This window comes from Lycium ferocissimum, chromosome 11 (assembly GCF_029784015.1).
Source record: "Lycium ferocissimum isolate CSIRO_LF1 chromosome 11, AGI_CSIRO_Lferr_CH_V1, whole genome shotgun sequence".
Taxonomy (NCBI): domain Eukaryota; kingdom Viridiplantae; phylum Streptophyta; class Magnoliopsida; order Solanales; family Solanaceae; genus Lycium; species Lycium ferocissimum.
Window position 1 is genome coordinate 39,677,634 of NC_081352.1, and position 11,412 is coordinate 39,689,045.

General features: G+C 34.7%; 1 protein-coding gene across 3 annotated transcripts; it reads left to right on the top strand.

Moving 5' to 3' along the window:
• Positions 1-1,695: 1,695 nt before the first annotated feature.
• LOC132037323 (probable galacturonosyltransferase 15) lies at positions 1,696-10,621 on the top strand. 3 transcript variants are annotated; one of them, XM_059427819.1, is made up of 7 exons: positions 1,696-1,893; positions 2,511-2,834; positions 3,598-3,641; positions 5,534-5,704; positions 8,691-9,272; positions 9,377-9,679; positions 10,057-10,621. In XM_059427819.1, the coding sequence occupies exons 2-7, from the start codon at positions 2,576-2,578 to the stop codon at positions 10,342-10,344; spliced, it is 1,647 nt and encodes a 548-aa protein (XP_059283802.1). In that variant the 5' UTR covers positions 1,696-1,893; positions 2,511-2,575; the 3' UTR covers positions 10,345-10,621. The 3 variants fall into 3 exon arrangements, with proteins under 3 accessions (XP_059283802.1, XP_059283803.1, XP_059283804.1); XM_059427820.1 differs by having other exon boundaries at positions 1,696-1,881; positions 2,576-2,834; XM_059427821.1 differs by lacking the exon at positions 1,696-1,893 and having other exon boundaries at positions 2,739-2,834; positions 5,539-5,704.
• Positions 10,622-11,412: the final 791 nt, after the last annotated feature.

The following is an 11,412-nucleotide window of genomic DNA, read 5'->3' on the forward strand; positions in this document are numbered from 1 at the left end:
AAGTGTTTGGAGAGAGAGAGAGATTTTCACTTTTGTAATTAAATTCTCTTCTATTTTTAAAATTTTATTCAATTGCTCGAAAAAGTTTCATTATTTAAAATTTTCAATTTTTTTAAATAATAATTATTTTATTTATTTTACTTTATAAAGTAATTTGAAGTAATATATCCTCACATTACCTTTATGTTAGTTTAAACAGTCTGTTTGCTTTATATTTGAATTTAATCGATCCAAACCCTCATTGCTATAAAGGAGGAGGCAAGAACTTATTATATGAATTTTATAATGTTAAAAGTTTGGATAATATACGATCAACCAACTGATTTTCAATTCAAATTCATTATTATCCAAAATAATAATAATAATAATAATAATAATAATAATAATAATTATTATTATTATTATTATTATTATTATTATTATTATCAGTAAAGATACGACACATAGCTGTATCATTAGAAAATATTTATTTTTTAATTCAAATTAAAAATAATCTTTATCTTTCAATTTAAATATAAATTAACAACATTAATTCCGAACTAACAAATTATGCTACATAATTTATTGCAAGTTTCTTTCTCGAAACCAACTCTAAAGCATATTATGCATTTTATTGCTGACATGAATTAGCAGTATGGCATATGAGAACGTAAACTTCATGGTTCTAGATTTAAAGGGAGATGTAAAAGTTGAAAAAAATGATCAGGCATGCAAATATGTACTTGGAATAGGTGTATTGCATGTTTTTTCTTGTTGAATGTTATTGGGAAGAAAAGAGTAATTGTGGTCTCGAAGAAAGAGAGAGTAAAATTTGAATTATTTTGACTTTTTTCCTCTAACTTTTTAGAAGAAGGTATCGATGGAATAGAAAAAAAGAAATTTCTTGATGACAATCAAAGGCCATGTGGAATTACATTAATACCCCTAAAAAGGTAGAGTTGTGCCGAGTTGTGCCATTTGTGGTTGTACCAAATATATTTATCCTTTCTTTAATCACTTAAATTAAGTGTTACTCTCTCCACCCCTAAGTATCACCTTAGAAAATCACGCCCACCCTAATTTATTTAGATGTTTTTTTGAGAATTGAGCAGTGTTAAAGAGGACTATTTCTTTATTGCCAAGGCATAGTTAAAAATACTTGCTAATATTCGTCTTACTTTGAGATAAATTTCTTTTGCTGAGGTATCACTTATTTCGGTACGGAATAAGCATTAATTAGGAGGGGTATTTGTTAAACTTTATCCTTATTTATATCTAAGTTATAATCTTTCACAATTAAATGTTTACTCTATTTATATATCATCTCTATTAAAAATAAAATGAAAGAAAAATAACCAATTGTGCTTGAACTTCATAAATAATTTGACATAACTACTTGTAGTGTCGGCAACAGATAATTTGAGACGGAAGTATTTCATTCCTCTCGGATCATTCAGTGATTCATCTGGATACGTGGCAAAATTTGATTGGTTTGATTCCTGTTGCTTTGGATGAAAGCTCGTACCTCAGGTTATTATTTGTCGACAAATCTGAAGAGGAAACAAAATTATAACGTCGCCATGTGTCGGTGATGTGAAGGGTAAAACCGTAAATTGGTATAACAACTAAAGGGTAAAAGAGGAATGAAAAAGAATTTATCTTTTGTATGTAGCAGAATGTTGTAGCTGTGGGACTCTGAAGTCCAAATCTATCGTCCAGCATTTAACGCGGCTATTAGTTTTGGCTTTTCAGCTTTGTTCCCACTTTCATCTCCATAAAACATCTGCGTTTTCTTTACAAAGCCAAAGTGTGTGATCTTCAGTGAAACTAAATATAGCAAATAGAACCTTCATTATTTAAGTTGTTGAAGATCAAAGAGCTATTAATCAGATTCTGTACAAGGTAAATTTTTCTGTTTCAATGCTATTTCTGTTGTGTATTGATTGAAACTGTAATATATTGATTTATTAGGATCTATGTAACTGTATTATATTGATTTATTATAACTGTATTATATTGATTTATTGAGTTTTTGAAGTTGTGATTTTTGGAACTTAAATTGTGTTTGGATATGTATTTTACTGAAAAAATTGAAGTGGAAATGGAATTTCTCCCCAAAAACTAGCTCTTTGAAAATATATCCGAATATAAATTTTCAAATCGACCAAAGTAGCTAACTAGTTTGGAATTGATGCTCTTCGCTTTTGTCTCTTATCAATCACTGATTTGAACAATTATTTGATTTTTTTTTTTTTTAATATTGAATTGGCTATGATACTGTTAATGAATGATTTATTGAGTTCTTCGCGTTCAATCTGAAATTTCTCCATAGCTTGGATTGTATCCGTGATTTTCACTGTCTCTAACTGTGTGTATGTTTGCGTTTGTGATGTGTATTGGTGGAAGCATTGATTGATTTGAATTTCTTATATTAAATTGGCTATAATATTGAGTTTTTCAGGGCGGCTTAATAAATTTAGTGGCCTAAAGCTAAATTTTAATACTAGGCCTTAATATTTTGGTGGTGGAAGCAGTGGAAGAAATGAGATTTTTTGTTTGGAAGAAGAAGCGGAAACTGAAGTTGGTTATTGATTAGATGATGAAGTTCTACATATCCGCGACGGGGATTAAAAAACTAACTATATCGAGTTGCGCCGCCGTCACGAACGGCGGAGGTGGCGTAGGATTGCCAGTTGGCATGAAAGGGAAGGGATTGCTGCCGCGGACTCGCCGGATATCTCATCGGACATTGTTATTGCCGGCCGTTTTGGTTCTCGGTTTACTTATATCGTTACTCTTCTTCAGAATTACCTTTATCATGCTCGAATCAGCCGCTTTTTGCTCTTCCTCTATAGGTAAACTCTTTTTCTCATTGTATTTTATACTTCCTCCGTCCCTCACCTTAACAAATATCTTTACTTATTAGATATTTTTGAGAATTGAGCAACAATTAAAGAGGATTACTTCTTAAATGTTAAGGACATAATTAGAAATATTTGTCAATTTTTGTTTTTAATTCCCAAGGTGAACACTTATTTTGAGATAATTTTTTTTTGCTAAAGTGACACTTATTTTGTGAGGAAGGGGTAATTTTCTTTTTTGCTTCTAAGGGTCATTCGGTATACTGGATATAGTCCCGGAATAAAAATTTGGTACTACCATGTCTTGTTTGGTTATTAATCCAGAGATAAGTTATTCCGATCAGATAGTAGAATAATAATACCAAATTAATTATTCCTCGACAAAATAATGATAATGACAAATGCGAGCTATTGGAGAAATGGATTTATTTCTTGCTACTTGCTGCAGAAGGGTATGTGCGGGTTCTCATGTCATAAAAAAAAATGAGAATGACAAAACTACCCTTTGAGGTTCATCAAAGCCTTTTTCTACTAAATAAGGTAAAGGGTATTCTTGTAAACAAATAATTTTTTCTTAAAAATTATGGCATGCATGTTATTTTTAACCCAACAAACCACACAGTCAATAAAAAATAATTCTAGTGTAATTGCTCCCGATATAACTAATCCAGCCTAACTTGTCTTCAAATCAAACGACATATTAAATTTTTTCGTTAATAATTCTAATCTTTTTATTGGCAATTGTTTTATATGACAGGTTGTTTGGGATGGAGAATTTTCGGCGGGAGTGACTCGACTCTGGTAAATCATATTCCTCTTTCTGACAAGTTAACACATAGTCTACTCATTGACATTATCCTTGTGGTTATTAAATTTTTGTCGCCTTCTTTTTCTGGGAGTTCTCCATTATCACGTGCTAGTTTTACCATTTTGCAATCTGCCCACGTGGGAGCACCTTCAGAATTCGGATCAAAATTGTTTGAATTAAAATTGTTCGCCTGCTAGAAAGTACTTTGATTTCTCGACTCGTATATGACCAGAATGCCACATTTTACATGTCTTAATAGTATAGGGGGAGTTACGTAACATGGCCAAAAAATTGTATCTACACTTCTAAAGATAGGTTTTTTATTCATGCATATTGACAAAAAAAATTCAATTTTCATAAAGTAAAATTTTGTCTTCATTTTTCATTGTAGTTACACTCAAAGTTAATAGAGTTTCAATTAGATTACCACTTAAATTAGGTCGCTTAATACAAGGATTACTAGATAAATATAGAAGAAAGTTGTGTCAAATGGACACTTTTTGTTTTTTGTTTTTGTTTTTTTGTTTTCTACCTGATATCCAATCTCACCAATTTGGATTTCCGCCGCATAAAATTCATTAAAGGGCGAATTGCTAGCTAAAGTTGACATTCGAGACCTTTGGTTAAAAATGACGAAATTATATCCATTCTATCATAATCCTCGGTGATAACAACAGCCACTACTAAACTTGCTTTCACTTTTGTTAATTCATGCAAATTCTAACTGACTGGGAAAAACCATACAGTTCTAGGATTTGTAGTTGCCTTGGTTATTTCAGGCAAAAGAGTAAATATGAAACTAGGCCCTTTCCTATGCCTACTAAATATTTCGTACAACTCAAAGTATATTCTCTACTTAGTTCCAAGGATAACTGCATTTAAAGGAATTGTCGGTAAATTGACATCCACTTGTTGGTACTTGTACACCTGGTCACTAGTAAAGCCGCATCATTATTCATGTGTAGTAATATCATTCTGACTAGGACTAAATAATATTGTTTCATTTTTATTCTCAACTTTCTAGTGCCACTTGTGATCTGTAATGCTAGAGCATAGTATAGTAAGAAAAAATGGTAGACACTACTTCCGTATAAGTCAAAATTGCTCTTGGAAAAAGGACTTTCAACAGGTTGCCCACTTGACTTAATTATTTACAAGATTGGTTGGCCTTTCTTACTGTTGCATGTCCACATCGCTATTGTCCATGATAGACTAGTTAGACAAAATATAACTATATATGATATTGTTCTTACATGCATTATTATTACTCAAAAATGGTTAATTAATACTCCCTCCATCTCAAAAAGATTGTCTTAGTTTGATTTGACACAAAGTTTAAGAAACAAAGGAAGACTTTTGAAATGAATGGTCCAAAACAAGCCTTAGATATTTGTGTGGATATAAATCATCTCATAAAATTAAATTGTTTCTAAATATAGAAAAGTGCTAATCTTTTTGGGACAGACTAAAAAAGAAAGGAAGACAATCTTTTTGAGACGGAGGGAGTACTCCTTTTGTCCCAATTTATGTGGCACCATTTGACTAGACACGAAGTTAAAAAAGAAAAGAAGACTTTTGAGATTTGTGATTCAATAAGACTTAATACTTGCGTGACTGTAAATCATCTCATAAAATTAAATTGTTTGTAAATAGAGAAAAATAACATTTTTTTTGGAACGGACTAAAAAGGAAAGTGTATCACACGGAATAGAGAGATTACATTTTTATCACTTTAAGTACAATATATTTATGTGATTTGGTGTAAATATAGGACATGGTTAAAGTTTTTCCAGACTCGAGAGTCTTGATCAACATGATTCCCATTTTTTGTCATTACTATTTCTGATGCTAATTTTCATCCCTTTTTGACCATACGGTGAAAAAGCTCAGAGAAGAGTTGATGCGGGCATTGCTAGAGGCAACAAGTGACGGTGACAATGGAATAGTAGGAATAGATAGTTCAACTTCATTACCATCCTCATTTAATGATCTTGTGAAGGACATGTCTTCAAATGGACAAGACATCAAGGCTTTCGCTTTCAAAACTAAAGCTATGGTAACAAGCAACCCTTTTACTTCACTATACTGTGCTTTCCACTTTATCATTTAATTTGCTTTTCTTGCGTGTCATTTCCTCTTTGAGTATTTATGAGCTGCACTCATAAATTTTCATATACCTAACTCTTGTTTTAGTTTCTATTTAGCTGAGAATATTTTTCAATCTTATCTATTTCTCTTTGGCTGGAGAATCTTGAATAGAAAAACGGAAAAGGGCCAAATATACCCCTGTACTATTGGAAAAGGGCCAAATATACCCCTCGTTATACTTTGGGTCCAAATATACCCCTGCCGTTATACTATTGGTTCAAATATACCCCTCCTCCATTAAACTTGTCCAAGGTGGACATTCTATCCTACGTGGCATTGACAATTGATGAGATGTATGCCACATCATCACCCCTAACCCATGTTACACCTCCCCTCTTCTACCACTAAAGTTTCTTCCCCTCCACCACCATTACCACCATATTCTTTGAGTGTTTGTTTTCAGGTAGTAATATTTTCAAGTAATTGTGTACAATGAGTACATAGGTTACAGGACAATCATAAATCATTACTCGTGGATTTGTGGGACTAGAGGCTAATTTAGTTGCAACTGCACTGGTCACAATCGAGAATATCTTGGTACAGCTGATGATAATATAATGTAACACAACAAATACTTTGATATACAGTGATTTGATTAGTGAAGCATCAATGTCACATTTTTCTGCTTATATTTCTTGCTAAGATATCAACAACACAATTAGACTTCTGTACAATTCTTCCATGATGAATTTGGCTGGAATTTAGATTCAACACTCACAGACTCACAGTGCAAAAGAGGTGGAAGAGGGGGAGGTGTAAAATGGGTCAGGGGTGATGAGATGGTAATGCCACGTGGCATACACCTCATCAATTATCAGTGACACGTAGGATAAGATGTCCACCTTGGACAAGTTTAACGGAGGAGGGGTATATTTGAACCAATAGTATAACAGTAGGGGTATATTTGGACCCAAAGTATAACGAGGGGTATATTTGGCCCTTTTCCAATAGTACAGGGGTATATTTGGCCCTTTTCCGATAGAAAAATGCACAAGTAGGCCACTTGAATAATCAGACTTGGCTGTGATGCTCCATTACTCAAGTATTGGTGGGTGTTTTTGTTTTGGAATGCGTAGTGGTCCCACTTGTTGGAGCTCTGTTAACAGAAATTCCCCTTACCTACCATAATATATGTGGGAATCCTATAATTGTAAATGATTAGTAGTTAGAACTTTGAAGACAACTACATTAAGCAATTAGATTAGTGGACACAAAAGTCTGATTCAGAGTTTCTAAAAGTAATGTAAATTTTGAGTTAACTAATAGGAGTAGATATTTGATCAAGCCACTACTGAATAGTAAGCAGGATATTTTGAGAGTTGAAAGAAGATTAACATTAGAATCTCTAAGCTATGGGGCTAGGCAACACCCAAGGGTGTGGCCTAGTGATCAATAAAATAGGGGGAGCATTATTTGGTTTCAGGTTCAAATTCTAGTACAATAGGTGATTTCTTCCCATTTGCCTATGTTTTGGTGGAAGCGTCACCAAATACTTGTGCTGGTGGGAGGTACTGAGATAACAGAACCCCGTGGAATAGTTAAAGAGAGTCCAAGCTGACCTGAACGCCATTAAAAAAGTTACGGTTACTCAATGGTGAAGCTGTGTATCTTCTTTTTTTGAATCGATTTGTTTTTTTACTAATAGCTAGTTCTATTTGTCTAATGAATCTAAAAAGTTAATTTGATTTAGCAAGGAAACTATTCCTATTTAATTTTCAGATCTGTCAAAACTCTGCTTGCTGTCTGAAAATGGAAACTTCACATAGATACTGCTTTCCTCCTTCCTGGAAGGGGCATTTGGATTTTCAGGGTGTCAAACTGTTGCCCCCATCCGACTCCACTAACCAAGAAAAGCCAAATTAGATTTTATTGTTTGCACAGATTCAACTGCATGTTGCGACAGTAACCAAACTAAATCAAATTACTTATACTTAAAGCTCTCTACATCACACTCCCTTGGGGTGCGGCCCTTCCCTGGACACTGCTAAAGCGGGATGCTTTGTGCATTGGGCTGCCCACCCCACCCCACCCCAACCTCCCCCACCCGCCCTCTTTTTTTTTTTTTTTTTAACCTTATATTTAAAGCCTCTAAGAGCTTCTTTTGCATTGTCCTTTGAAGTAAGAGCATCGTATCAATGTACTATAAATAGGATACCTTGAGTCTATATACTGAAGCTGAGTTTGAAATGAGAAGTCCAAAGCATTCTTTACCTGTAAAGGAATAGGTATCTAGCTTTCTTTACCTGTATAGGAATAGGTATCTTCCTAGAAGATTGCTGGCTGTTTGGACCCAATGCTATCTGAGCGTGTTTGGCAATGGCTAAAGTATATTGAACTAAGAATAGAATCAATTCTGATGAACAGAGGGAGTCCTCACTCTGATTTCTTGCAAGCGTTATTCACTGATCTATATGACTAATGGACGGAATCAAAGAGAAGAATTTGTTATCAACCTGAAATCAAATTACGTTTTGGCTCTTCTCTGATACCATTTGAATGATTATAAGATGTTAGAAACTCTCTATTCTGGCGCTGCAGTATCTAAACTTATTTCTAACACCTAATACCAAGGGAAAGCTACACCATATGATCATCAGCCATAATAGTCCAACCTGAGGGAGGGTCTGCAAATTCCCTACATGGCATGTTCGTCAACAGTTTGATTGCATATTTTTGGTTTTCAATATCAGGTGTACATTTCAAGAATTACTCTATACTGAACTTTAAAGTGACATTTTAGAAATAACAAAAAGTTTATTAAGTGACATGACCTCTTTTTTTCAACTCCTTGCAAATTTCTTGACTATAGAATAAGAGTCATGGCAAATTAAATGGACCGACATTTTATTGTTTTTCAACTTTGGATTAAGTATATGCTTCTTTCCTTTGTTCAGATAATGAAGATGGGGCAGTTGGTAGAATCAGCTAGACACCGTGAGTCTATTTTCTGGCATTTAGCTTCTCACGGTGTACCAAATGGCATACATTGCCTATCCCTCAAGTTAGCTGAAGAATATGCTGAAAATGCTGCTGCACGTTCTCGCTTGCCTCCCCCGCAATATGTTTCCCGCCTCACTGCCCCTTCTTTCCATCATGTAGTTCTTTTAACAGACAATGTACTTGCTGCGTCCGTTGTAGTTTCCTCGACCATTAAAAGCTCAAGTATCCCAGAAAGATTGGTGTTTCATATAGTTACTGATAAGAAGACATACACTGCGATGCATGCATGGTTTGCCGTAAACTATGTTAATTCGGCTGTCCTTGAAGTGAGAGGATTGCACCAGTATGATTGGTCACATGAGGTGAATGTCGGGATTAAGGAGATGATAGAGATTCATCGGTTGATATGTAGTCACAAGCTTGACAGCATAAAGAGGCAAAATATTGTGAACGAGTATGAAAATGAAAAAGATTTGCAATATCTACGTCCTAGCTGTACATCCCTTTTGAATCATCTGCGCATCTATATCCCCCAGGTAATAACATAATTTAAAATTGTATTCGCTGACAAAAGGATGCACTTCAGCATGGACATTAAATGAATAATTGATTTTCTTATTATAATTTTATGGGTTCACAGCTTTTCCCAGATCTGAACAAGATTGTATTTTTGGACGATGATACTGTAGTACAGCATGATTTATCATCTCTGTGGGAATTGGATCTCAAGGGGAAAGTTGTTGGTGCAGCTTTTGACTCGGGCTGTGGAGATGACTGTTGCCCTGGACGAAAGTACAAGGATTACTTTAATTTTACGAGTCCTGTTATATCATCTAAGTTGGATTATGATCGTTGTGGATGGCTTTATGGAATGAATGTCTTTGATCTTCAAGCTTGGAGGAAGACTGACATCACTGCTACTTACCATTACTGGCTTAAACTTGTAAGTATAGTTCAACAATAGTTAGTTAATTAAATCAAAATTATAAACTGCCTTATTATTAGTTCTAAATGCCTATTAGTTAGAAGGATCTCATTAATACTGGGGAAGTGCGTTATGCCTAGCTGCTGCTGCAGAATGTTTCAAGTTCGAGCATTTTCTGTTGGTCATGTGAAATTACCCGATTGCTAGCTTAAATCTTTTCAGACAGGTTTTTCATGCCCGGAAATGAGGGATTAGCTTTTCCTTTAGGAAAAAAAGGGAGGAAAACTCAAATCTAAAGAAAGTTACCGGTTTTCCCCCTAATGTAGTTTAAGAAGCACCTTTAGCAGTGTGTTTTGACGATGTCATGACATTGAGCTCGTAATTCTATTTTGCAGAATCTCAACTCTGGTTTTGAATTGTGGAATCCTGGAGCCCTTCCACCTTCCCTAATTGCTTTTGAGGGTCATGTGCACCGGATTGATCCTTCATGGCACATTGCTGGTTTAGGTTATCGATCCATTATGGATGTTGTAGAATCTGTACTGGAAGACGTAGCTGTTCTACATTTCAGTGGACCAGGCAAGCCGTGGCTTGAGATTGGGGCCCCTGAGATACGAAGTTTGTGGAGCCGCCATGTAAATTTCTCAAATGAATTCATTAGCAATTGTGGAATCGTGGGGTGAATGGTTAAAAGGGACAAAGTCTCACCCTCACCGTGAAATGTATCGGAATTTAGGCTTGATATATATTCTAAGTTGGAGGGAAGAAGGTACAACCTTCAGCCTCCGATCACACCACACAGTAGTCCCTGTATAGACAAACCTAGCGCGCCATACACTACCTCAGGCTAGATGTTTGACAACCTCTGTGATGCAATAGGTTTATAGATATAGGTATTTGTAAAGTCTTTTTCCACATTACATTATTTATAATAATAATGTTAATTCTACTCCTTGAAAACTCTGCTTCTCTATGTTGAGGTATGTAGCTTAATTTCGTCTATATCCTTGAAGTGGATAGATGAGTAATATTATCCTAGGCAGATGATCAACAACTCAAGCATTTCCATCCTGATAATCGTCAACTACTCAAGACAGGAAATGCTTCTAGCCAACATAAAAGAGTGGGAATGTCAAGTCCAATCTGATAGAGATTATTCCTTTTCAGTATCTTGTATGTTTAGAGGAACTTATTCCTAATTTCCTACAGAATGTAGTTTAGTTCCTGTTCTTCTTGTAGGATAAACTAAATCAATGCCCTAGAGAGTTATGGAATACTACTTTTTCTGTTCTTGGGGATGACACTCCCTGACTATATATCTGCCATTTGTATAGCCCTTTAATGAAGTGAAACACCGAGTAAAGAGACTTAGAGCTGCAGTATAGCCAAGCAAAAGAATCATGAAGGCAAGGTTTTACAACATATATGCTGCACTCTTGTGAGGGTGTGCTAATTCACACTTGGGCCATTTAACCGGAAAATATCAAAGTTCCCTAGATACTTAGTCAAGATATTTGACAAGTTCTTCAAGAATTTCAAAATATACAACTATACATATATCTACTACTTTCTTTACATGTTCCTACTATGATAAAGTAACAAACACACATTGTAAAGTTTTCAAAAGCTTTAATATGTATGTCAATGATTTTTTTAACTTTAAATGTTTCAACATCAAACTTTTGCCGAGTACTGAGACTTAAATCTTTGCCTACTGTTATCTAGTTCACACAGTTCTGTATGTAGCAAAG

Coding starts and splice junctions, on each gene's coding strand:
- LOC132037323 (XM_059427819.1), top strand. CDS start 2,576: ATGATGAAGTTCTACATATCCGCGACGGGGATTAAAAAACTAACTATA. Junction 5,705..8,690: donor CTTTCAAAACTAAAGCTATG/GTAACAAGCAAC, acceptor TCCTTTGTTCAG/ATAATGAAGATGGGGCAGTT. Junction 9,680..10,056: donor ACCATTACTGGCTTAAACTT/GTAAGTATAGTT, acceptor TCTATTTTGCAG/AATCTCAACTCTGGTTTTGA.